At 53.2% G+C, this 26,222-nt stretch overlaps 7 protein-coding genes across 7 annotated transcripts; 5 read left to right on the plus strand and 2 right to left on the minus strand.

The window, feature by feature from the left end:
- Window positions 1–703: 703 nt before the first annotated feature.
- On the plus strand, window positions 704–2,277 carry POSPLADRAFT_1146068 (hypothetical protein; the record flags this gene model as incomplete). Its single annotated transcript, XM_024485880.1, has 4 exons — window positions 704–1,002; window positions 1,050–1,734; window positions 1,792–2,109; window positions 2,170–2,277. 4 exons carry the CDS (start codon window positions 704–706, stop codon window positions 2,275–2,277), a joined length of 1,410 nt encoding a protein of 469 aa, XP_024338135.1.
- Window positions 2,278–2,735: 458 nt separating this feature from the next.
- POSPLADRAFT_1145729 (hypothetical protein) lies at window positions 2,736–7,817 on the minus strand (the record flags this gene model as incomplete). The annotated part of the gene is made up of 15 exons (XM_024485831.1): window positions 2,736–2,876; window positions 2,930–2,986; window positions 3,040–3,252; window positions 3,301–3,389; window positions 3,442–3,862; window positions 3,917–4,119; window positions 4,174–4,617; window positions 4,670–4,742; window positions 4,793–4,920; window positions 4,974–5,089; window positions 5,144–5,328; window positions 5,379–5,775; window positions 5,822–6,417; window positions 6,467–6,854; window positions 7,201–7,817. 15 exons carry the CDS (start codon window positions 7,815–7,817, stop codon window positions 2,736–2,738), a joined length of 4,068 nt encoding a protein of 1,355 aa, XP_024338136.1.
- A 186-nt stretch (window positions 7,818–8,003) lies between these two features.
- On the plus strand, window positions 8,004–8,406 carry POSPLADRAFT_1047556 (hypothetical protein; the record flags this gene model as incomplete). Its single annotated transcript, XM_024479318.1, has 4 exons — window positions 8,004–8,006; window positions 8,065–8,156; window positions 8,223–8,317; window positions 8,369–8,406. 4 exons carry the CDS (start codon window positions 8,004–8,006, stop codon window positions 8,404–8,406), a joined length of 228 nt encoding a protein of 75 aa, XP_024338137.1.
- Window positions 8,407–10,433: 2,027 nt separating this feature from the next.
- Window positions 10,434–11,593, plus strand: POSPLADRAFT_1040440 (hypothetical protein). The gene is made up of 5 exons (XM_024477748.1): window positions 10,434–10,663; window positions 10,715–10,753; window positions 10,804–10,815; window positions 10,871–11,301; window positions 11,355–11,593. The coding sequence occupies exons 1-5, from the start codon at window positions 10,482–10,484 to the stop codon at window positions 11,486–11,488; spliced, it is 798 nt and encodes a 265-aa protein (XP_024338138.1). The 5' UTR covers window positions 10,434–10,481; the 3' UTR covers window positions 11,489–11,593.
- Window positions 11,594–13,337: 1,744 nt separating this feature from the next.
- POSPLADRAFT_1146051 (hypothetical protein) lies at window positions 13,338–15,420 on the plus strand (the record flags this gene model as incomplete). The annotated part of the gene is made up of 9 exons (XM_024485876.1): window positions 13,338–13,556; window positions 13,607–13,796; window positions 13,856–13,928; window positions 13,996–14,228; window positions 14,287–14,403; window positions 14,735–14,859; window positions 14,909–15,031; window positions 15,122–15,275; window positions 15,374–15,420. The coding sequence occupies 9 exons, from the start codon at window positions 13,338–13,340 to the stop codon at window positions 15,418–15,420; spliced, it is 1,281 nt and encodes a 426-aa protein (XP_024338139.1).
- A 934-nt stretch (window positions 15,421–16,354) lies between these two features.
- On the minus strand, window positions 16,355–21,795 carry POSPLADRAFT_1146026 (hypothetical protein; the record flags this gene model as incomplete). Its single annotated transcript, XM_024485874.1, has 9 exons — window positions 16,355–16,441; window positions 16,765–17,820; window positions 17,872–18,019; window positions 18,606–18,810; window positions 18,900–18,989; window positions 19,657–19,948; window positions 20,417–20,473; window positions 20,526–21,133; window positions 21,195–21,795. The coding sequence occupies 9 exons, from the start codon at window positions 21,793–21,795 to the stop codon at window positions 16,355–16,357; spliced, it is 3,144 nt and encodes a 1,047-aa protein (XP_024338140.1).
- Window positions 21,796–22,677: 882 nt separating this feature from the next.
- On the plus strand, window positions 22,678–26,044 carry POSPLADRAFT_1182469 (hypothetical protein; the record flags this gene model as incomplete). The annotated part of the gene is made up of 5 exons (XM_024488924.1): window positions 22,678–23,143; window positions 24,304–24,644; window positions 24,948–25,012; window positions 25,068–25,433; window positions 25,501–26,044. The coding sequence occupies 5 exons, from the start codon at window positions 22,678–22,680 to the stop codon at window positions 25,901–25,903; spliced, it is 1,641 nt and encodes a 546-aa protein (XP_024338141.1). The 3' UTR covers window positions 25,904–26,044.
- Window positions 26,045–26,222: the final 178 nt, after the last annotated feature.

Here is a 26,222-nt window from a genome sequence, read left to right on the forward strand (position 1 = left end):
TCATTCGACGTCGGGCGTGCCCTCAGAACACATCCATCCCCTCCACGCGCTGGCCCTCGTGTCGACGCAGGAGCTTCACATCGTCAAGCTGACCACCGACACTCTCTCGGTCGGGCCAGGGCCTTCGCCAGAGGTCCTGCATAAGGTTGGGTCTGCGCACCATGCGCACCATGCGACAGACAGCACAGACTCGACGGTAGGCCCGCCCCCGCCCTCACCGCCGTCCAGCACAGAAGACGACCCGGACTTGTGTTTGCCCGTCGCTGCGTCCTCGAGGTCTGAACCTCCACAGTCCTCTCGGCCAGTGACATTCGAGGATGGCGTCCATGAACCCCGATCGTCGCTTGGGCTGCACGGGATACCCGGCCGTTCTTCTACGGACACCAGGTCGTCGATATCGCAGCCACCCCGAATCACACGGAAGCTCAACCTCTCGGATGTATCATCAATGCAGCCGACGCCGTTCCCAGAGTCGCCGCCCTCGCCGACGTACCCACACACATCAGCAGACGGCTTCCTGCAGGCACCAGCGATGACTCCGCATGGCCCTCACAAGCGGCGGAACACGACCGGCTCGAGCGTCGTTTCATCCATTCCGTCCGTCTCGACAACGGGACCTACACGCATGAAGACAATACACAGTCCAAACCATGCGCACGGAATGGACGGCGACGAGGCGGTCGGGGAGGGGCTAGAGTCGGAGATGGAGCAACAGGCGGCGCAGATCCGACGGGAGCGACAGTCAAAGCGCCAGGCGGAGAAGGCGAAGGTGCAGGCGGAAAGCGCGCTCACGCGGACCATATCACTCGTGCGCGGCACATCATTGCGCGGAGATGAGGGCCCGCTGGTGGGGAACCTGATCGGCGAGGACCACGTCAACTATGTGATGATGTACAACATGCTCACGGGCATCCGAATCGCGGTGTCTCGGTGTCAGGCCAAGATCCGGCGGCCGTTGACGGATGAGGATTATACTTCTGCGAACAAATATTCATTTGACATGTGAGTTGTTTCCAGCATGCGATATGGACTGAACTCACTGCTTACAGCGTCGGGAACGAGCTGACACCATCGGCAAAGTACGATTTCAAGTTCAAAGACTACGCGCCATGGGTCTTCCGCGAGCTGCGGGAAGACTACTTCCACCTCGACCCGGCAGACTACCTCCTGAGCCTAACCGCAAAGTACATCCTTTCCGAGCTCGGCTCGCCGGGCAAGTCCGGCTCGTTCTTCTACTTCTCGCGGGACTACCGCTTCATCATCAAGACGATCCACCACAACGAACACAAGTTCTTGCGGAGGATCCTCAAGCAGTACTATGAGCATGTGAAGGACAACCCGCACACACTGCTCAGCCGCTTCTACGGCCTGCACCGCGTTAAGCTACCTCGCGGTCGCAAGATTCACTTTGTGATCATGAACAACCTCTTCCCGCCGCATCGCGATATCCACGAGACATATGACCTCAAGGGATCGACTGTCGGCCGTGAGTACCCCGAAGAGAAAGCGGAAAAGAATCCTCGAGCTACTCTCAAAGACCTCAATTGGATCAACCGGGGGAAGACCCTCGAGCTTGGCCCAGAGAAGCGAGCGCTCCTGACGGAGCAACTCAGGCGGGACTCTGAGCTGCTCAAGCGCCTGCAGGTCATGGACTACAGTCTACTTGTCGGCATTCACAACATGCAGCGCGGCAACCGTGACAACGTGCGGAGCAACACGCTCAAGGTTTTCTCAGTAAGGATTATATTATTTTTAATCGCCTTGGGTGATGGCGCTCATCACAGCGTATAGCCAAATATGCCCCTAATCAAGCGGAAACCGACGCAGGTGAAGGGACCCTCGTCACCCGACGCCATTGCGCTACGGCGTATTATGCGCGAGTCGGATCCCAAGCGACTCGGCTCGGGCACTATCAGCTTGCCGGACGAGGACACGGCAGGGGAGCGGCAGCACTTCCTGTTCTACCAAGACGAGGGCGGGCTGCGTGCGACGGACGAGCTCAACGAGAATATGGATCCGATATACTACCTCGGCGTTATTGATATCCTCACGCCGTACAATTCACTGAAGAAGCTCGAGCACTTCTGGAAGGGCCTCTCGGCTGATCGGGTAAGTCGTCGATCCTGCATATTCGCGTTGAAATCATGCTAAGATTTGTTTCGTGTGCAGCATAAGATCAGTCCAGTACCCCCAGAAGAGTACGGCGATCGCTTCTTCGCATTTATGAAGGCGATCATGCGAGGGGGCGAAGGTGGTGGGCGATTCAAAGCCGAATAATCCCGCTACCCCCCCCCCCTCTGTTACGCTTCACCCATCCATCTCCCGGTTTCCTTGGTACTTAGACATTTCAGGACTAGTCGCAATTATTTCGTGTACATTGGCTCTATTCGTATCATGTCGGTGATACCCCCGCATAATCCGTTTTATCCTATTTGTCATATCGGGCTGATGCTCGTATACACACTCGTTGCACCCTTTCTTTCGTCATTTATCGCCTCTCTTCTTGGAGTGCGTTTCCCAGTCGTTCATAGTCATGGATATTGGTATCGATTCTGGCTTGGACGGACCTCGCACATCTTCACGCTACGCTTCATTAAACCCTTAGAGTATACAATGTACTGTATGTGCTGATATACAGTTGTAAATAAAGATAGGCGGCACCGCCGCTGGCCTTCCAGGCTCAGTCCGAATCTTCTTCCCGTTGAGTAACTTTCTTTCGTTGAGCTATGAGGAAGTTAGTACATGCACAGAATAGGGGGAGCGATGTGAAACGTACTTCTGCGGGTCGCTCGCTTCTTCGCAGCAGCTTTCTTGTTTTCCACTCTCTTCTCGAAGGCCTGATCCTCCTCTCCTTGTCTTCGGTGTTCCTCCAGGATCTAAGGTGCAAGCGATAAAGACATTGTGGTTGACCGACGAGTATGTGACTCACGTTCTCGAACTCGTTCAGCTCGGCGTCTGGCTTGTTCGCAGACTTGTTCGAACGAGCCTGTGGGTACAGCGTGTCAACGTGAATACTCATGATCCGCTGCGAGACCTGACCTTGGTGAGAATCTCTTGGAATCGGCTGAAGACAGTCTCCTCATGCAGCTTGTCGCGATAGAATTGCAAGCCCTCGATGAGCTTCTTGACGGAACGTTCCGACTTGAATGGGAGAAGCGATAGACAGAAGGCTATATCTCGCCACTGACGCGGATCTTCAGTCAATCGGAATCGCTGACAGAGTTTCTCCACAATGTTCTCTGCTTGTTTCTCCTAATTGGAGATGAGTCTCGTCACAAAGGGGTTATACAAGAGACACACCTTTTCGATGAAGGAGAAAATGTACCGCATGGTGCTTTGGAAGACTGGCTCCTCCACCGCATGCGCACCAACAGAAAGATGACTGATGACTACACACAGTAATCAGTTCATACCCTCCCAAGAACGAATTGTTCAGCTCACCATCGGGAAGGTTGTTGTAGATGGCGTTTTCTTTGGTCGATAATTCCGAGAAGAATAGCTTCGCGAGATCCGCTATTCTCTCATCCTCGTCTTCCAGGCACTTCGCCATCTCTCCGAGCTGACCTTTGACTTTGATCATACCGTTCAAGATCAAGTGAGTCAAGACCATCAAGGTGTTTTTCTTGACGACAAGATCGATATCGGACAAGCCCTTGTACAACTCGTTGCTGTTCTCGTCGACGATGTTGCTGAACGAAACGGCTACGTCGCCCAGCGCGATAACGATATTGCTACGGATGATCGGGTCCTTCGACGTTTCAAGAATTTTGAACAGGAGAGCATGGTGCTCGTCGCAAAACTTCGAGCTGACACAGAGGAACTTGCTGAACGCAAGAGTAGCTGCCGCTCTCAAGGTTCGGTTCTAGCACATTGAATTCAGTCAGCTTGTAATATTGCTCGGAATATGAAGATGTACCTTGAACTTATGCGGACTGCCACATATGTGAACCACCATTGGTCCGTAGATCGACAACAGCGAATCAGGGCTATAGAGTAGTTCTATCTCTCTGATTGCTGCTATCCTGTCGCCAATCTCGTCTTCAGCATTACCAGCAACTTGGTCCAGTTCTTCTTGGTCTTTCGATCGACGTGGGCTGTTTCGTTCGGCCAGTTTTTCCGCTAGATTGCCAAATGAGTAAGTAGATCCAGGTTTCCTTGAAAGAGACGTTGCACCTAGCTCCTTCTCATGTTTCTGTCGCTTCCACTCCCGCTCCACGAGCTCAAGGTAGACGATATGCTTAACAGCAACATGTCCCACAACGAACAATAGTTGACTGAGAGTCCATGCATCGCCAGTATCCTTCTCTTCGTCTGGCTGGCTTTGTACAGAAGTCTCTTCTGTATCTTCTCGAGACCCCTCGGCGTCGACGGTGCCGGAGTTACTGGGCTGCGGAGTTTTGGCTCGCGGCTGCTGGTCAAATGCACGCCTTGTGAGATTTTTAATCAAGCTATCACAGAGAACGTCCGGGCGTTCTCCAAGGGCGTAGACAGTGTTGATGGCCTGTTCGGCCATTCCAAACCATTCTTTCGACCGACAAGGCTTCTCGATGGCATCTTGAAGCTTTCGGAACAGTGCGTTGTCCATATCCAGACGCAACGATTTATCCAAGAGGGATCCTAAGATTGTTGAACGTCAGTCTTTGCCTTTGCAAGCACAAGGGGTACGTACCTTTCACTTTTTTTGCACTCCCGTTGAGTCTCTGCAGGGCAACGCAAGTATATCTAGCTAGAGTCAAGTCGGCCTAGACAGTATTTGTGAAATGTTGACACTGGATTATATCGATTGCCTCACCTTTCCTAATCCCACTCTTACGAGAGTTTCCACCCTGTCAGCCACGACACTTCTCTTGGCCAAAGCTAGCATCCCTAGGATGATAACAGTTCCTCGCCGTTGAGCTTTGGGCAGAGGCCTGTCGGAACCTTATGATCGCGTCACTACATCTTGCTCGGCATCTCAAGGTATGACGACTTACTATATACTTGCCAAAGCTTCATGATCACATCGTTGTGCACTTGGCCGTCTTGCATCATAGATCGCATCATCTCCTCCAGACTCGTCAACTCCGCGAGCGTGGCGTCGTAGGTAAGCCTGTACAAAACTGAAATCAACATCCCCCAATAACAGTAAACCACTGCAGCATACTCGATCATATTCTTAGCTATTCGATTAATCTGCTGCTTCGGCTCCATGTCAGGAATCGGGTCGAAGTACAAACTGCGGTAGCATTCTAGGAGACGAGACCGGACTCCTTTGACCTCTTTGCCATCTTCGGAGGTAGCGTTGTTGTCCTTCGTCCAGATGAGATGTAACATTTGCTTGATACCAGCCTGACAGAAAGTTAGACTCGAACCGCCGGGATTGAGATTAGAAAGCACACCTCTGCGCCATCGAAATGATACTCAAAGGCCACCCTGAAGAACTCAATCGCTTCCAACACTTCAAGTTTGTTCGTCGAGGCAAGTAGACGCTTCACTGTCTTCATCCCCTCTTCGACTTGCCGTATAAAGCTCAGCCCTTCCGCATAATAGCGTTTGCGCAGACGCAGATGGAGCAGCTGGTTGCTTTCCAAGGCGGCCAGAGCTTCTTGTTCGTTATTGAGCGCGGCCATATCGAGCTCCGACTTCCTCGGTTTCTTGCCCTTCTTCGACTTCTTCGGCGTGCGCGGTGTGTCCATATCATCAGCATCCTCCATCTTGACATCCTCAACCTCAGCTGCGGCCTCAGCTTCTTCATCGACGTCCATTTCATCGTCAGACATCACTCGACGTTTGGCTCTATTGCAGAGGTCAGCGCATGAAAATGAGATTCTGCACAACATACTTCTTGCTGGACGCCTTCTTACGCTTCTTGTGCGATGATTCGCCGAATTCCTCGTCCTCGTCCATCTCTTCGTCTTCGTCGTCACCCTCCTCGTCCTTGCCCTTTTCTCGAGTCTCGTCGTCACCCTCTTCAGCGTCATCATCGCCCTCGTCTCTTTCGACCGCACGTCCGACGACGCCTTCCACGACCTGCAACTCGGAACATACATTCTTGTATCGTTCCTCCCATTCGGCAAGGCCGAGTAGCCCGCCATGCATTAGACCATACGGATGCGTGACAATTAGCTTGACGAGCAGCATCACCGCAGCCTTCCGCACGCTCGATGCCTTGTCCTCGAGCGACTCGACCGCAGCGCGCGTCACCGCCAGGCGCTGCTTTGGGAACTTGACGGGCAGATCACATAGTCGTGCCAGGACTGCGATGACCTTTGTGCGGACGTAGGACGACAGGTCAAGCGTGCGCTCAAGGAGCAGCTCGTACAGGCCTTCTAGCTGCTTCTGGGTCTGCTGCTCGTCCGTCGTGAGGTCTGACGACGTTGCCAGTTCACGGATGAGGCAGCCGATAACCTCGACAATGGCAATGCGCATTGGATAGGACTTGCAGAGGTGTCAGAAGGGCAAACACCTATAAATACAAGTCACACACCTCGGAGTCCAAGTGCGAGAGTAGAATACTGATCTTCCTCAGCACGACACGGGGCGTTAACTCGGCTAGCCTGACAAGGAAACGCGAGAATGCCCGAGGACCCTTTGAATCCTGCGCGCTGAAGCTTTTGGCAGCGATTTCGCGCAGGATCTCGTCGGCCAGCTGCGCATGATCGAACTCCTTGGCGAGCACGGTGAGACATTCTGCCATGGGTTCGGAGAGGTGCTCGTAGTACTGTAAGGACTGCATGATGCTGATTTGTGCGGCCAACGCGTGTCCATGGTGCTTGACCGCGAGACAAATGACCTTGTATGCACCCAGGCGGATGGGCTGGAGTTTCATGTAGGCTTCGCTCTCAGTAATATGATAGACCGGTCGGGTGATACAACTAAATAGCACAAGGAAGTAAACGCAAATTCGAGTGGTAAACATGAATGCTATTCCTTTGAGAAAATCATAGCAGCCTTCAGAAAAAAGAGAACTGCCCTCACGTCTAGTGACCAGTTTCATTTTCCTGATGAGAGTGGCCAGCGCGAGCGCCCTTCAGCCATCAGGACCATGAACTGTGTGATCACATCGTGCGAATCTACGCACGCGAACGACAGTGACCACAAATTGGCAAATGCCATGATGGTGCGCTCAGAACAAGATCAAGTCTTATTTGGCGAATGCTACGCGCGCGATACGCTTCTCCGCGGATTATTGGTTATCAAGAATAACACACATGTACTCACTTGATGAACGTGTCCCGTTCGACGGTCGTGACCCAGATCCGCTGTGTCTTGAGTCGCAGAACCTTACTAATGATTCCTAGTGTTTGAGGGATCTGTTCGATCCACGTCCATTCTTCTGTGTTCTTCTTCGCAGCCTGTCGTGAAGTCCCTGCCTTGCCGCCCCTCCCTCTTCGTGCTCTTGGTGGTGGCGCGGCAGCAGCATTCTCCTCTCCTCCGGAAGCTTTAACCTTCTCTGCAGCACCGACAAACCAGTTCAGCAAGAATGCATACATCTCCAGGGGCATTTTGTGGGCTGCAACTGTCTGCTGATCTTCATGATCCACATCTCGAGCGGTGGCATCAACCTGGGCTTGACATGCAGATGAAATGGAGTCAAGCAACTTGTTCATGAGAGAGCCTTGAAGAGCTTCCGCATATTTAAGGAGACTTCGGTAGGCATCAAAGACATTAGGATCCGCAATAGCATCAGAGGACTCAGCGAGAGCTTCAACAGCAGTTTCCAATAGCTGTGTAACCGAGCGTGTGTCCATGCTGGGGATGTCGTGTTCGTTAGGAACTTCATAAGTAGAGAGATCCTGCAGATTTTGCAGCTCTTCCTGCAGTTCGAAAGAGTCCATGGTGGCCAGACAGAGATGTCACGGCTGGGAGTGTCTGCAACGCGTCCAAGTTCGAGTGCAACTTGCAAACGCGAAACGCGTCGGTCACATGCTTTGCACGCGTATGTCACACCGTGTTAGTCACAGTCACAGGCTCTTTCCAAGCAGTGAGCAGCGCCAAAATTCAGCCTGACTACAGCGTTCACCATGGTGCGTGCATTCCGTTGTATCGAGCTTGTGGCGCGTTGACCATTACTTTCATATGAAGATTATTCCAGTGCGCTGTTTCTCCTGTGGAAAGGTCATAGGCGACAAATGGAATGACTATCTGGAGATGTTGTCGAAGGACATCAGCGAAGGGTGCGTCGTGCTCGCAGTCGCTGCTCTTCTATGATCTCTGACTTTGTCTTCCGACTTGGCATGCAGTGATGCACTGGATCAGCTCCAGCTGAAGAGATACTGCTGTCGACGGATGGTTCTCACTCACGTCGACCTCATCGAAAAACTGCTCCACTACAATCGTGAGTGGTCGTCCTTGAAAACCCCTGGGACCTTCTGACATTGCATGCTAGCTTATGAGCGGAATAAAGACAAGAGCGCGTATGCATGACGAATGCTCGACCTTTGTAACATATCTCTTGTTTTCTTAATATACGCAGTTTCCTCGACGCCATGTTCGGCGATGTCCGAAAGCCACACAGTACTCTCATCTTCTAGGTGTCTTGACGCACTGTACCCCCTTCCTTGAAGTCACCGTTGCAAGGCTTGGTTGCTCTCTCTTGGTCAATTCCTTGCCGCGCCCCACCGATCTGAGGGTGTTTCGCTTAGTGCGTGTTGTTCTCCTTGGGCATCCTGACATATGGGTAGCATTGTTCTTTCTGACAAACACTGTTGACGTCGGTCAAGCTGCTGTTTTGAATCTGCCGTCTTTGCTCGTGCTGCATGTGCACTTTTTCCCAACAAAATTACCCATGTTGGCTTGCCTGGGCCCCTCAGGGTTCTTTTTTTGATCAGTGCCATCGCTAGAAAGCATGTTCCAGTTAACTACTGTATGAGGAACTCAAACTCATAGCTCACCTACGAGACCACCAGGTGACACTGCTGCGCGAACCCACCCCCCCCAGTCAGTTTTGCGCCCTGATAGTTTGCGACAGTTACGGCTGCACGGTAGCCGTCTGCCTACCACACTTTCTGAACAATCATCCCTCCGGTCATCTCATTTCTTGCACTTCTCGGGCGTGAGTATTGTGCAGTCTGCCGGATGACTTGATGATCGAGACATTTACCTGCCTTTCTGCGGCATTGACTTACAATTTCAGCACTGTCTCTACACGGAAGGAGCGATATCGACTGATTATATCCTTACTTTCCAGCCTCCTCACGTGAACAAACCCAATATAGCCGCGCTTCGAGCTTATCACCAATACAAATGCGTGCTGTGATACCTCTCTCCCACCACCAGTACGATTGCATTCCCTCTTGACCATGCTTACACTTAGGAGCGAGATAGGCCATCAGGAGATATTCGCTCCTAGAGCTAGTCTCTACGGCGCTGATGCAGATGGTCTTCTAATGGCGGCTGAGAAAATGTCCACGCTGCAAGCGGTCCGGGAAGATGTTCAGAAATGTACGGTGCCAGGCTGTGCGATATGCGGTGTAATGCTTACATCTTTCCTATATAATTAGTGATTGCTCTGCAAAGAACCGGCGGTCCGGGGCGAATCAATGCCAAACTGGTGCAGACTCTCGACGAAGTCCCTTCAGGAGAACCACAAGTCTTGCCTGAAGCCCTGTCGTGGAACGTGAGCTTGCCCAGTCTATTCAGGTTCGGATTCTTCGGATTTGGATAAGATGGTTTGTATTCGTTTCCTTCTGTGGTTAAGAAGTCGCCTCGCGAAGAGATCGCTAGTTCCCCAGGACCTACTGGAGCCTGTGATATTCGCGTTGAAGATGTTCATTAGGGTGCTCGAGGAGACACCAGAGAACTTACTTCGTACCATCGGCCACGTCAAGCCTGAACAAACGGTGGAGGTAGCGCGGGAATTCATGGTGATTCGTACTTACTTTCAGGTTGGATGTGAGCTAATTGCTCATACCCAGACTACAAACATGAGGTTGAAGCTGGTGACGCACCTCATGTACGCCTGCACGCTACAGGAGCTCCCCCCTGAGTTCTGCTGACGACTACCCGTCAGGAATCCAGCGATAGATCTCCCATCGGTTGCTCTTGAAGAGCTGCAGGTTCTAGTGAAGCAGTGCGAAGAAAGCGCGGCTCGCCAAAAAGTACCTCCATGGGTGATGAATCCGTGAGTTACAGCCTCAAGTGATTAATCTCATCTCACTCAATGCAATATAAGTCGCTGTACACTACGTATGGGGATGCCCTTACCTTATCGTCTCGGTTCACTATAGAGACGAAGATGGTTCTTGAGCATCTTCTCGAGATGGCGGAGCAGCCGGAAGCTCAGCGCGTGTCTCTCAGATGGACCATCATCAAGGCACACGTCCATCTAGCGTTGGTGCTCGCTCAATTGGGAAATGATGATACTGCACAGCGAGAGTGAGCTTGTGCCGACCGTTCTTTCTGTGCAGTAACCAACAATCGACAGGCACACGACCTGGGCTGCTAACTATCTCCGTAAAAGCCCGACATGTCTCTCAGACAGTATTCTTAAGCAGATCTTGATGCGCCGAGATCAGCCCACACACCCCGTGCTAGCCGCCCTTGGTGGTGCGAAGTGGTTTGCAAAACGCAGACCTACGCAGAAAGCAGACGACCATGCACAGAAGGGATGCAGCACCTGTGGAATGCACGATATGCAGAAGCCGGTTTTCCGCTGTTCACAATGTCAGTGGACATATTATTGGTGAGTTCATAGGGCCAATGTCCTACATCGCGCTGACAAGCGCATTCTTAGTTCTAGAGAATGTCAACGGGCGGATTGGAAGCGACACAAGTGAGTTCGTGCCTACTGCGCATGAGATGGCTGACTGACCTCTCATAAAGGGAAGCTTGTCGGTAAGTTGTGCATTGCCATCACCGTAGGGCGAGATCGATTACTTGTTCTCCACAGGGATGCCTTCCAATCGAGGAAACGTGTAGAGCAATTGAAGCAAGAGAACCCCGAGGAAGCCACGATGGCCGAAGATTGGATCAACTGGCGTCAAGCAGCTAATTCTGTGGACACTGAAGCATTGTGTCATGCCCTCAATCTTCAACGCGACCCTTCACGAGGCCGTACACACATCGTCTTCAGACAGGCTGTGTACACGCCCAACGATTCAAAGAGCATACGGAAGAAGTTCCAGATTGTTAACTGTAGCGTATACCGCATAGAAGATGTTCTGACGGACATCGAGGATTTTATGGATCTCAATGAGGGGGAAGGGCGAGCATACATTCAAGAATTGATTGATGAGTTGATCGAAGGAGATCGTACCGGGGACGGTGTACCTATCCTAGAACTGAAACTGGCACCGGGTCTTGAGATATATCTGGGTTATCGTGAGTCTACTGAATTTGATTCGTATTGTCTTGTCGCTCATTCGCACTCCCAGTAATGTCCTCGCGCTCTAAATTGCGCCAGATAACGTATAACTCGCATTGGCGCGAGCTCATGAACCCGAAGAGCCCGCCAGGACCCATGCCGCCATTAAAGAGTGGGGCGCAGGATGCAGAGTTCCGCTTCTGAAGGTCGCACGATAACATACTTGGTGATCCGCCGGAAGACGGCTGCAGGTTACTATTTTTCGAGTACAGTCTTTGTTGCAATACACTTGCGGGTAGAATATGGGGCATATCCGGGTTGTGCGTCTGCGACTGCGTCACCCGGCACAGCGCGTGATTACGTGTTAATCAACGAGTCGGGTTTGCTCACACTGCCGCCATATGGAGCCACGCGGTCTAAAATGGAGCACCTCAGACGAGGACTAAGGCGCTTTACTCGACACCGAACTGGAGTCAGCTGGGCGATGATGCACCAGTGCGGGGTGGTGAAGCCCAGTGAAAATTGCCTCTGAGTAGAACGGGAAGTCTCAGGAGGCGACGCAAACAAGCGGGCGCAAATAGTGGCACATCTGCTACGCACATTCAGGGGGGATTGCGATGGCGAAATTGAAATGTTTTGATGTTATTTATCATTTACGAGCGTCAACCCTGCCTCATATGGGAAGTTCTCCGCTGTTTGTGGATATTCTGTGCCAGCCGCTGAGGGAGTAAGGTTCAAATGGGAATGATGTGCACATGGTCAAGGCAAGGCTTCTGTTCCAGGATACACAAGACGAAACATCGAGTACCGCGTACCGCTATTCGGATCAAGTCCCCTAAACTCCCACAGCGGCGGGAAGGAGCTTGGCAGCAGGTCCGGTTCAGCGTTCAGGCATTCAAACGGGCACGAGCTGCCCATGGTACTTTGAGCCTGGTTCCGAAAACCAATCATACTTTACGCTTCCTCAATATCAATGACTACGATCCCGACGCACAGCAGCGCGAGAGACGGCGCCAATACGTCGCGCAGCAGCAGCACACTCCCCGCATCGGCAATGTGCTTCCAGCACACGATTTGGCCGTCGACCCATGCCTGCACGTGCTGCTTCTACACGATGTCCACATTCGCGATGGGCTTCTCCTGCTGGAGCGCCACGAGCAGCTCTGCTGAAGCGCCGGCGCGTGCTGTAGAATGCGACTTCTAGTCACCCCAGCCGCTGTCTAACAGCGCCGCGCACAGCTCGAGCACAAGAATTGTGTGTTTTCATACAAGCTCGAGTACCGTGCGGCCGGGGCCCATCGAGAGAATCATGCTACCCGCGGTAAGTGTAGCTGCCAGTCACTTGAAGACCGCAGGATGTAGGAGTCCGTTGAGGGGCAGCGACCTGTGAGACAGCAAAGAAGAGAGGTGGCTCGCTGAGAACGACAGCATCGGCGGGTAAGTACGAGGCTGCGAGAACAGGAGCACTCATGATTCAGCGTCGCACCCTGCGGAATTGAACAGGCGACTGTGATCACCTCGAGCACCCGGCGGAGAGGCTCCTTGTCCCGCGGTCAAGCGCATTTCCTTCCCGTTCAACAGCAGTTCGGTCCACGTTCTCAGTTCGATGCCGTCATCAGAAGTACAAGTTCGGAGTCTAGGAGGGGAGGTCCGGACCTAGACGGAGCCGAATTGCGGAGACCGCCGCGCTTCGCGGGACACTTCCTGTGCCGCGGGCGCAAATTAATGCGGTGGTAGGTACAATTTATTTGTATACTGTCAAGATCAACGCTCTGTAAGTGTTTGAGTAAATTGAGAATCAAACCGCACCGACAGAGAAAGCCTCGAAAACGAGGACCTTTCACGAGCAGGCGGACCCTCCCCACTATTCTTCAACCGACTGTTGATATCAGGGCCGCGCTCTGTCTACATGTCATTACACTGGCGCCAACAGCTGTTCAATACGACTCAATACGTAACTAACAGTATGGTGCCTATACATGATGCTCAACACTTATAAGCCGCCATTGCTCGACATTTCCCCTCTCATCCACCTCGACTTCCCTTGAACATCATGCTAGTGCGTGTTGTCGACTTTACGGGCGTGCATTTGTGCGCTTCCTTCCTCCACTATGTGGCTGCTTTCAATACCTTGCTCCGGACTCGAGGCGGTGATGCACATATGCCGGGGAGAAGATCGGCTTCGAACTCTGTGGACGAGCTGGCCGGATACGAAAATGTCAACAACACACTTTGCGCAGGCGAGATTGTCGTCTCCGGGAAGTCTTTTGAGGTATGGCTATGCCTTTTGACGCGCGCCTGTAATAACCCTCGTACACGCAGGTGGTGCTCGACACCGGAAGCCATGACTTCTGGCTGGCAAATTCAAGCGGGCTAGCCAACTATACCAATACCTCTGTCTCTGCAACTCTTGACTATTTTCTGGATACTGGTGTGGTGTGGTCGGTATCAGGATTCGCTCTCATCGCGGATACGCAGTTTGCGAATTTCACCGTGCAGAATCAGGCGTTTCGTGAGTATTCAAGTTACCGCTCACATGCGCCGGTGTTTGTTGAATCCTGGAACCTGTAGTGGCGGATGTTACAAACGCGAGTGCATTCCTATCAGGAATAAATGGCAATGGCGGCCTTCTAGGACTTGCGCCGTAAGTACCAATTATGCGACTGCGGAAACATTTGACCCATTATTACGATCATGTTCTACTTGCTCAGCCCAAATGCAAGCGGAGCAATCAGTTCGGCACTTCAGAAGGCGAATATGACGTTTAGCAATGACTCGAGTGTCCTTGAGAACGTACGCGCCAGTGCCCATGTCGAAGCAAGAATCGAGGCTTACACTGTCGCATATATTTTTGCACAGAATCCCGACGTCGAACCTCAATTTACGATGTTAATGTCACGGAATGACGGCGAACATACGACATCCGGAGGAACATTCACTCTTGGTATATCGTCACGCTCTCTCCTTAATTGCTATACAGCTGAAGTGAATATCATCGACAGGAAACCCGCTCTCAAAATATGCGAACATCACAGACCAACCGATCCTGCCAATTATGAACACGACTACAGGGAGACAACACTGGACGGTGATGATAGACAGCATCATCTTGAACAATGGTACGCTCAAAGTGAAATATGTACTCATGACGATCCCCGCTTGCATGCGATCTCATTCACACTCTCAACAGTCTTCCTGCCGTGCTTGATTCTGGCGTCTTCAGCGGTATATCCCCACCTCTCTGTCAATGTTATATGATGTCCTCATTTGCCCTCCTGATAGCCGCTGTGACCCAAGAGATGTATTCCGGCATATATAGCGCCCTGCCACCTTCTTGAGGTTCACCAAACATCATGCCCATCGTGCCTTGCACCGCGATGATTGAAGTGGCCTTCGTCATTGGGTATGTTGTAGTTACTTCTCCTGCGCTTGATGTTGACATGCTAACAGCCTGTTTTACGCATAAAGGCGTCGCATATCCAGTGAATCCGCTTGATGTAGTGACTCCAATCGGATGGCACAAAGATGGGACGGTCGTCTGCCATGGCGCATTCGTGACTCTTGGTGAACCTGACGTAAGTGAGAAATTGCCATGACCTGCTTAACTATAAGATTTTCTGGCAGCCCTCAGGTCCAACAGTGGTTTTGGGGCAAACATTCCTGCGAAATGCATATGCACTCTACAACCTGAATCCCACGGGTAACAGTAACAAGAATACGACACTGCCATTCGTACAGCTACTAAGCGTAAGTACCTGCCGACTGATTGTTTTTTGCTTTATGTTTAGGTGTTGCCGTTATTAACTTGCTCTAACTCTGCCATCCTCCACTGTGAAGGTGACCGACGCGAAGGAGGCTGCTGCGAACTATACCGCACAGAACAATGCACGTCTCGAGGCATTTGCCACAGCACATGGTATCAAGTATGTCGCACAATTATCTGCCCAGGAGTCGCAAAGAGCACAAATTCGAGGATGTATATTACTTGTCGGTGAGCCTAGCTTGTCCGAGGGATTACAACGAGCTTTCCATGTTCTGCTTTGCCGAAGATTTCACTTTGAGTACTGGATCTAATATACCCTCCTGCAGGTATCACGACATTTGTTCACCTCATCGGTCTTCAGTGGGCTTTTTGATAGCACTGTACAACACTGTCAGCCTTGAGGCTCAGTGGACGGCAAGTGGTTTGTTTCGCGCACACAACTCTCTCGCTTAATGGGTTATTTCGCTTGGTTCGGTGGTTTGGTAATGTCACTTGTGTGACTGCGCCGGGGATCTGTACCTTCATGCGAGCTCGTGTTCTCTAACACTTTAAAAACATAATGAGTGATGCAAATACGGACACAACCTTCCCCAGTTGAGTAACAGTACAATCAGCGTTGGGTACACTTACTTCGAAGCTGAATGAGCTAGCCCCACGCTCTTCACCACCTGCAGCTGAGGCTATGAAGTTGCGATTGTAGGAACGATGCTGGCTTGTCAAGCCATGGCCCCGGTTCCACATGATATGTGCACTTCCCTCGAGGGTGCGTACATCAAACAAAGGCCCGATAGCTATCGATAAGTCTACGAAACGGCTGTTTAAGTCGCTGAAACTGTGGGGGCTGGAAAAGCGTATCTTTAACCGCACCAGAGAACTCACTACGCCGAGGAGATTTCTAATTTCGGCGCAGCTACTATCAATGTATGGGTTAGAGCAGGTATATGCTTGAACATGCAATACCGAAAGCGCATTTTGAAGGACTCGTACGAGCCCTATGAGGATTGTTGAAGCGCTAGAAACTCCCAAGCACTCAAGATGCGGGAGTAGCTTGTGAGGGAGGGACCCAAGATCCGACATGTAGATGTGGTTATACCGCATCAGGCGATGTAGACAGCAGGAGCGCGTCAAGATGCATGGCAGAAATGCTCATTTGTATGAGCTCTATGTCTTCGAGTCGTTCCAATTCAGTATTCAATGAGGGTCTCATTCTTTTGTGTTCTTACGATCGGAAAGTGACAAGAATTTGAGTGAATTCGGTTTAGCGTCAAGGATATTGAACGACACTGCTAGTGCCCAGTTTTGATACATCAGTTCAAACAGTTCGCGTGCATGTATGGCGCCTGGCGGTGGTGGTTTTGATAGTTGCGGATTTCGGTAAACCCGTATATCCTATTCTGAAAAGATAATGATAGTATGTCCATAGTACATAAGATGCTGCCATAAGTGCACATTAAGCTCGTCAGACGAGACGACGGGCCGGAACAAAACCTGCGGTACTGCCTGATCCTCTCAAATGCCCAATGTCAGTGAGGACATGGCCCCATCCGGCGTCCGTACCAAGTGTGAGAATCTTGCAATGAGGGAAGAGACGGTCCAAAAAATCAGCAACGCCATTCAGGTCTGGAAGCTGACATGTTGGATGATCGAGTTGCAGGCTGCGTAGACCATGGGGTCGGACTTTCAAGGAGGTCGCTTCTGTGATTTGCGACATACTGACGTGACATAAGTCGAGTGACTGGAGGTGGGAGCAGCACTGGGCGAATAGGACCAGAGTGTGGAGAGTGGGGACGTGTGGTATGTCGGCCGGGGGCCAATTGAGCCTCAGTGACTTGAGGCGCGGCCATGCATTAGCGAGCGCGAGGAGGTCGTCGTCCCTCCAGATGAGAACTTGTTCTCCGAAATTGATAGTCACATCCTCAAGCGTGTCAATATCGAACAACGGCCCGATTGCAAACAGTCTTATGAAAGGGCGGATCTGGTAGTTACGGTTCAAGTAGTCCACGTAAGATATACGCAATTTCTTCAATTTCCCAAACGAACGAAAATGGTGCTTGATCCGGATGCAGATATTGTTGATCTCAAGCGGAAAAGAGGTTTGTACTGTGAGACGCAGGTCTGTGAGTGTCTTGGGCAACAATTTAACGAGTTTCATGATGTGCGCTGATCTGCCTATGGTTTCCAGGACGTTCAGACGCGGGAAGAGCGCGGGACTGTGAGACAGCGAGCCAGGTAATCCGGCATTTGCGACGTGGACTTTGAGATAAGAAAGACCGTCTGAGTGGCCAAGGACGTCGCTGAGCTGTGTGACAGAGACATAAAAGCCGTATAGTTCGAGTGCTTCGAGTCGTTTGAATGACATCACCTTCTGCAACAGCGCCACATTTGCATCTTGCCGCGCCTCCCACGGAAGCTCTACTTTCAAGGACTGAACAGAGGCAGCCTTGCAGATGAATATCTCCAAGACTGGTAACAGCATGTCGAGTCCATGCCTCTGTTCTAGATTGAGCTTAACAGACATCCGGTGCAGGGAGGGTACCGCCACAAGCGACGTGAAATCAAGCAGGTCTTGATAGTGCTGTATATCATACCACACTATTTCGAGCTCATTGAGTCCCGTGAACAGAGGCTGGAATTCAGATGCTGAGCGCAGCCGAGCGTACGCTGCTAGCTCTCGCTGCTGATTGACATATTGAGTTACGGACAATTTGCGGATGCGACCAGCATAGTAGTGAAGACGCCATAGTGGGCATGTGCGATCATTGCGACTGGACGCCTGTTTCAACGCATGGTAAGTACAGCACATACATAGAATCTGTGCACTAACCGTCTCTGCGAATGCTTTGGCCGGAGTTCCGAAAGGAAGGAAGTCCAGAAGGTGGATGATTGGTTTCGTGCTGCTAAGAGTGTACCACAAGGCATCAATAGCCGGAACGAAAAACGCATTGCTCGTCCTGGCAAGCCTTGCAAGGTTCCTGTGATATGATGTTTCACCTTTCTCAGTGTGTGAGGGAATATGGGCAACGATCTCTCTGCAGATCTCATCCAGCTGAAGAGCACGATTGCGGGCAGAACACATGTCTTCTGAGCAATCTTGGAAGCACGATCTGACGCGTATAGTCTCCGAGAAGTCTGTGTAGCCACTATTGAGCGAGCGAATATATTGAAAGAGTATTGGATTACCGTCTGCTTGAGTGAGTCTGTGTCTTCACGTAAGTGAACTTGAAGGAAGTAGGTCTTTGGTTCTAGCGGGCGAGGTAGATGAGGGTAGATGGAGGTATACTTGAGAGAAAGAAAGAGACGCCCAAGCCCTACGTACTACATGTGGCGGCGTATCCGCAGCATGGTCATGACCTCTTGCCTCACGCCACGGCGCCACTGATTTCACATTCGTCTCCATGCCGAATGACCAGAACCATCTGATAGTTATCGAATCAAACTTGCCGATTCGCCGCGATGCGAAGCCTTTGCCTAGTAAAGCTGTTGCGCAGACCGTTTTTGCTATGCTCGCTGTTCGTGTGACGAGTTCCCGCATTTCATGCTGCTACGTGCTTGGCTCACCGATGTCGGGAGCCTGAGGATGCACTGAATAGTCTGATTACACGAAGCATTGTGGGGAGATGACCAGAGTAGAGTGTATTAAGGTGCCAGACCGCAGCCACCGCGACTGGACCCAAGTCCAGACGTCGCCGCTCATCCCTCTGTTGACTAGAGTTCTCCAAAGTGCGGTACGATTGTCGAAGATTCTTGATGTACAATGTAAGGCCTGTATATTGAAAACAATTTTTTCCCAGTCTTATATCCGCTGGAGGGATTGGCACCGCTGTCGGTGGACGTTGCGCACAGAATGCAGACCACTCGACAGTCTCTCAGTCTCCTCCTGCCTCATTTTCCGTGCCTGGGTGTGCACAAAAAAGCGGCCCAATCGATGGACTACGGCAAACACTGTAAAGCGAGGATGTGGATGTGGATTAGAGTGTACAGCAATTGGGGAGCAGACGAACCACTGAGAGGAGAAAAGGCAGCACGCACAATAATATACTTTAGCAATCAACCGTCAACTTCAGGATACTAACTTATGGGCGAGTCTCCCCTATCTCTAAGCCTCCGAAAATGCTGCGTAACGTCACCGACGAACTTGGTGAGGGGACAGTTTTCTCCTATGTAATTAATAAGTACGTCGAAATCGCCAATGTGCATGAGATTCACACGCTTGTGAGAATGGGATCGGGCTTTCTGGGGGTATTCGCACGGGTCCCGCTCCTCTTTGCACTCAGCTCTTGCTGTCTGCCCGTACATCAACTCTTTCAAGCTCGAGCCACTGAATACCCAGCTTCACGATATATTGTCAACTAAAGCGCACTTGCGGCTGGAGGAATGCCTCCGTCACAAGAAAGCGCTAATTTCGACGCTAAAGTCGCGCTTTGTCGAGTCTCAGGAGCAGGTAAAGTGAAAAAAGGTCGCTTTGCGCATCTCTCTTCCCATGTGATGATATCAACGCAGCGCAACAGCGACAGCTAACGCTCAATCAAACGGACGTGCCACTCGATCTCTTGATGCACAGATTACTCGACACTCTCACACCTATCCTCTATAAGCATGTAATACTCACCGACAAGTCCGATTGCCTTTTTGATTCCGGCATCACTTGTCCTGCACATTATCTTTAGTTGAGAATCCGGCCTGCAGCCACAACGTTGATGGTATGGCGGAGCCTGCTCGAGCAGTATACTAGATGCAATTTTGCCGGTGTTCTTCGCTATTGAAGTCGGCACTCCAACGACATGTATATCCGGAAATGCGATGCTTCGAAACACCATCATTTCGCCTTCTTTTGTCAAGACACTTCTGCAGATATCTTGGAATGTGCACAGCTCCAAGGGTTCGGTATATGAATTATATTGCTGCTTGAGCATGTTATCAGTATCACTATATACACTGGCGCGACCGAACTACTGCATGCAGAATGCCGGCATATATGATATTGGGACATCTCTGACTTCGGAAGTAAGGAACGTTGAATGAATATGACGATGTGAGAATGAATGAACAAAGGAATGAAGACGTAATTTGTGTCCGCGTTTAGCCCGGCGACTCGATGGCCCCGGGGCGCACGCACAACTAGCGGAGAGAGGATTATACTGATGCGATGGCGCAGGGTTGGGCTACGGGGGACCAGGACGTTCCGCTGCTACGATCTGCATTGCAAGATTTTGCAACCAGGGGGGACGCCGTATGGATGGATCCCACCAAGCAGACAGCGTGTTGTAGGACGTGGGTGAAATGCCGATAGACAAGGGCTCCAGCACGGAGGTGTGTTCGGATGGAATCGAGGGCAAGGAGTGCGGTGGACACGTAGGCTCGTCGCGCACTGCCGTTGTGGACTCCAGATTCAGACGGCCAATCATGCTGAGACGGTTGGGTGCGGTCTGAACATTGTGTCAGTATGAGCAGCGACGCGACATGAATCAGGACGCTCACGGAAACATCAGCTGGCTGGTCATATGAGCTGGCTCCTACGGTGGCGGGGCTTCCTGGCTCGGGAATGACATCGCATTGAGAACGCTGAGCTTGATCTTGTTGAGCGTCGGGAAGAGGCACGGCCGGTGGCTCCATTTCTGTAGCGGACACATGCGGAGTGACAGGCGGGCTGCTCGCATCATCCCAATTGTTGATGATGCGTTTGAGGCTATCGGGAAGACTAGCGAACGGTCCGCGGGTGGCATAGCTATCAGGTATGGGCTCAATCGGCGGGGGGACAGGTGCTAACGGAAGCTGTGTTGCGGACACATGGGCAGTCCCAGTCCTCTGTTCTTCGTGCAGAGGTACATCGTTGGGTAGAATTGGCGAAGTGGACGCTTCCGCCACATCATGTACCTGGAAGAACGCCACAGTATCGGCTGGTTCGTCCGTCTCGCTCTTTTCTGGGATGTAATCTTCGTCATGCGGATCGTCGTCGTCGTCGGAGCTGCCAACTTCCTCCGGAACGTACAGATGAGGGTAATCCCGACGGTGCTGTTCTTTCGCTTCAGCGTGCTTCTGGTACCAAACAGCTCTTTCGGGCGCCGACATGGCGTTCCATATACCCGCTATGCAACAGCCGCCACATCAGATATATTCTTAGACACGGGGCCACAGGAGGATACTCACAGATATGCGTCTGCAGCCCACCCGCACCGGGAATGGAGCTCTTCACGTGGTGCTTCCTGATGTAGTCGCTGCGGAAGATGATGTACGCGTTTGGCGGCACCTTGGGGACACCCTTGCGGGCACGGGCACGAGCGCGCGCGCGGGTGTGAGCGGTCCCGTGCTTCTGTGGCCCGTTGCGCTTGGGCGGCGCTGGCGAGGCGTCCAGCATTTCGATGTCGGGTGCATCCTGGGACACCCGCTGGATCTTGGCAGACCGCGTGCCCTTCGAGTTGTCGGGCGACGAGTTCCGCTTCTTCGCTGGCCGGCTCTTGTTTGGCGTTGCTGTGGTGGCCGCCACCATGGCAGACGGAGCGGCGGGGATGTTGGTGGTGTGCATGGGGGCGTATGGAAATGGGCATGGGACTGGCTGCTGAGGTGCTTCGGGTCTCGCCATGTACCCATTGACGAAGAGATAATGGGCAGGACTCAAGGGAGGGTGCCCGTTCGCCGTTCCGGCGGGCTGGAACGGTGCCGCCCATCCGTTTTGATGTCCAGAGACGGCAGGCGGAGGGAAATATGTGTTGTCCTGACGCAGAGGGTACCTGCCACGCCCTGAAGACATCATTGGTGATGGCTTAGCGCGTACGCTGATGGGGTGGATGACGAGTTGGGTCTTGCTGCCTAGCTTTTGTGGCCAGATGGGGGGAAGAACACAAACATGATACCGAAACGTGTTAAATTTATACTGCACGGCAGTGGCCCGTCTCTCGTGGCGAAATTAATGGAGGACAAAAGGCATAAAGTCGGTGATACCGCAGATGCATCAAACGCGCAGCGCTCGTGCCGCCTCGGGTAAATCTAAGCTGGGCCGTGTATCGTTTAGCCGGGCATCTAGCAGTATTCATGCAAATGGTGGGTGACGCACTCTATGAGATCTTGAGATCTGGTGTTGAGGTGGCGACAGAGACTATAAACAAGGGCTGTGCCCGAGCGGGCAACCTATCAATTAGTCGAAGCTCTTCTGAGGACAGTATCATGAGCGACACTCACTGAGCTCTATGGCATGCCCGCGATAGACTTTGAAGAACGGAGATATTCCCCCTGGCATGCATTGTGGACAGTTGTGGGTGCACTGTTGACGACACGGCGTGGTGCGACTAAGCTGAGGGCCATCTAGGACCCACTCTGCCCCACTCTCCAAAAGAGGGTGCGCTCGCTGCCCAATTGAGTGGGCGGTGCCAAGTCAGTGAGAGGGAACCCCTAACCCCACACACCGTCCCGATATTATGTCCTGGATCGCCTGTTTTGGACATCTTCCGTGTTGTTGTTTCGCTGTTTGGACGACGACGGTCCGCTCGCGCAGTGGCTCCCTGCGAGTCTTGCGACCTTGTGTTGTGCTACGCCGGGTGTGTATCCTGCTCCAGGAAGGAACGACCACGACCTCCAATTGTTGCCAGCGACATCGACGAACATCATGTCTGCGGCGCCCTCCTCGACGATCTACATGCCAGTCCTCTCCCCGCCTACACCAGCGCCCTCTCCCCGTCTCAGCGCGTTCAGCTTGTCGAGCATCATCGATCGCATATCCGAGTCGGATCCCGCCCACGTCTCTCGTCGTGAATTCGCCGGTCTTTCCCCTCCAGTGCGACTCCAGTACCTTGCCGCTCTCCTCTCAGATTGCACCCCATCAGAGCTGCTCTTCGTCTCCACCACCATCTCCCCGCTTTTGAGACGCGATTTACTCCGTGACTTGCCTCCAGAGATCTCCCTGCACATCCTCAGCTATCTAGACGACCCTCAGGCCCTGGCAAGAGCAAGCCGTGTCAGCAAATCATGGAACCGACTCCTGAACGATCAGTGGCTCTGGAGACGCATGTGCTATATCCACGGCTACGCTCTGGAGCAAGACGGCCATGCGGAGGCCCATCGCGGGAGGAGAGTGAGCGCTCGCCATTCAGGCATCGAAGGGTGTGATATACACGGCACCGACGGCGGGCTGAACGTCTCAGGTGAGCTACGCTGTTCTGCAGATACGGCCATGTCTGGCAATCCCTGTCCGAAGCTTGTCGCCTGCCATGGCGCAGGTCCTGCATATGCCCCGCCTGCGACTGTAGGTCCATATACCTCCTGCACGCATCTCTGGGTAAGAAGCGATGCAGTGCGTGGGAGCCAGCGGTGAGCCATGTCATGCCTGCGGAACAATGGCCAGCACAAAAGCCTCGCTGTGCCAGTTGGACGGATCAGGGCCCTACCGGAGGCTGTTGATGGTAAGGTCCTGTCGGCCAGCGCAGTAGGTGAAAAAGGCGGCTGGTAGCGTTTTGGGGTCTGCAAAGGTCCTCACTAAACGCACTCCCGTATGCTACAACTGAGCCTATCTACTGGAGAGGTGAACTGTGCATGTGACTAGGCTTATAGCTCCAAGCCAGAGGTCGCTCCGATGACCCCGAGCAGGGTAGTACACTACTGAGAAGAGCATGTCGCATGACGGGACCTCGCTGATGATCTCACGGATTGAAGAGCGGCAGCGTGTTCACAGCAGGCCACTCTTGGCGAGAATGCGTTTATCAGGCTGCGCTGTGCTGGATAATTCCTTTCTGCACATTACAACCTGGATGTGCACAATCTAGTGCGTTGGTAGCAGATGTGACGATGTCGGCGACATGCTCGATAAGAAAGTCATAAGTGCAGGCACAAGTCTGCCGACCATCTGGTCAGTGACATCTTACCATCAGTTGTGAGTGTCTCGGCGACGCGAGAGTTACTGTCACCTATGAGGGCTCTTGAGCGGCGCCGCGAATGCGATAAGCGTGTTTTGTTCCTGTGCGTTTTCTGAGTTGCTGTGGATACTTGGGTGCATCTTCGACAGGAGGCAGACAGTAACGTCCTGCGAATGTAGGACTGTTGCGAGCTGACTGTTTCATACGCTACTCTGTAATGTTCCACCATGCTTCATCCTGCTGTCAACGTATGAGAGGGTTTCATCCTACGCTACTTTCTTGGTCCTTATTCGCAATGTTCAAACCTCTTTCGGGTTATTAACATTTTGTCCAGTTTCAGCGCCGAATGTATGCATGCTCGGGCTGCAGCCACTGCCACCGGCGCACGCTGAGCCGTCCATCTCCTACCGTAGGCACTTCAAATATGCATACAGCATCAGTACGTCCTCGCCACATGCGCCTAATACGTTCACCTTATTCCTCCTCAGCGATGAACTGGATGCACGGCGGGAAGCTGCTCCGCACACACCGCATCCCGCTGGTATCGACAAGCCAGGCGCTCGTGGCGCCGCGCAACCCCGCTGACGAGCCCGCCGCGGCGCCCGCCTCGGCCATCCCCACGTCCATCGCGCTGGACGACGCCTGGCTTGTCGTCGGGCTTGCGAACAGCCGCATTCACGTGTTCAGCGCCAAGACGGGCGTGTTGAGCCGTACGCTGGTCGGCCACGAGTCCGGCGTGTGGGCCGTTGCGCTCGTGCGGGGCACGCAGGACGACCGCGCGGCGCCGCACGTCGACGATGCTGCTGATGGGGATTCGGCGTGTGATGATGATGACGGCCCGAATGATGACCCTTCGTCTGTGCAGGACCCGCCTATGCCGCCCACCCTGCGGCGTGCGCTCGGGCTGGACATCGGCTCGCCCGGGGGTGACAAGCGGTCGCGGCGTCGCTCTGCGTCGGACGTGTTCAGCCATGGCAAGGGCAAGGCGCGCACAAAGGCACCCCCGCCAGTCGACAAGCCAAGCGACCCGACGTGCTCGTCGGACGGCTGGGGACAGCCCAATGCGCTCGTCGTCAGCGGAGGATGCGACAAGGAGCTGCGGGTATGGGACGTCAAGTCAGGGTGAGCAGCACCCCACGCCGCGGCGTTATGTGGGCACGACCTGATCCACTCCCAGCTATTGCATCCACACCCTGCGTGGACATACATCGACGATCCGGTGCCTCAGGGTGCTGCACGGGCGACCCGTCGCGGTGTCAGGCTCGCGCGACCGGACGCTGCGCGTGTGGGATATCCAGCGCGGGCGGCTCCTGCGCGTCCTGGAGGGCCACGAGCAGAGCGTGCGCTGCCTGGACATCTGCGGCTCGCGCGTGGTCAGCGGGAGCTACGACACGACCTGCCGGCTGTGGGACGTGGACACGGGCGCATGCCTGCATGTCTTGCGCGGGCACTTCAACCAGATATACTCCGTCGCGTTCGACGGCGTGCGCGTCGCCTCCGGGGGGCTCGACACGACGGTGCGCGTGTGGGACGCGGCTACGGGGTACGTTGCATTCGCTTCCGTGGCCTCTCCTCGTGGCGCTGGCGTTGACGTCGATGGTCGCGGGCAGGACATGTCTTGCGCTTCTCCAGGGGCACACCGCCCTCGTGTGCCAGCTGCAGCTCTCGCCAACGATGCTCGCGACGGGCGGGTCGGACGGCCGCGTGATCATCTTCGCGCTGGGCGCGTCGTACCAGATCGTGCAGCGGCTCGCGGCGCACGACAGCTCTGTGACCGGGCTGCAGCTCGATGACCGGTTCCTTGTGACGAGCGGGAACGACGGGCGTGCACGGCTGTACCGGTTCGCGGGCGAGGGCGGCACGGGGGAGTATGTGCCCGTGCGCGACCTGAGCGAGTCGAGCGATAGCGTGTGGAAGGTCGCGTACATGCGCGAGACGTGCGTGGTGATGTGCAAGCGCGCAGGTAAGACCGTCCTGGAGATCTGGAGCTTCAAGCCGGATGACGACAGCTGAGGGCCACGCATTGCCGATGCTTTGGCGGGAGCCGTCGCTGCAGAATGTCAGAATCACGCGTGTTACTTTTTTGGATCTGGATATGTATCATTATAGATGGTATCTGGTTGTAATGTCACGGCTTTCATGCATTTTGCGTTTACGAGCGTTTTTTACTCACTCGACTGGTTGCTACACACGTGGCAAGTCATGAATATGAAATTGCTCGTATTTACGTGCGTCGAGGAAGCAGCGACTGACGTCGACCATTTCAGCACATTTTGCTGAACAGGTTTCTCCAGGATGCAGAAAAATCGTGCTCAAAATACACAAATGGGAC

This window comes from Postia placenta (assembly GCF_002117355.1).
Source record: "Postia placenta MAD-698-R-SB12 unplaced genomic scaffold POSPLAscaffold_9, whole genome shotgun sequence".
NCBI classification, from domain to species: domain Eukaryota; kingdom Fungi; phylum Basidiomycota; class Agaricomycetes; order Polyporales; family Adustoporiaceae; genus Rhodonia; species Rhodonia placenta.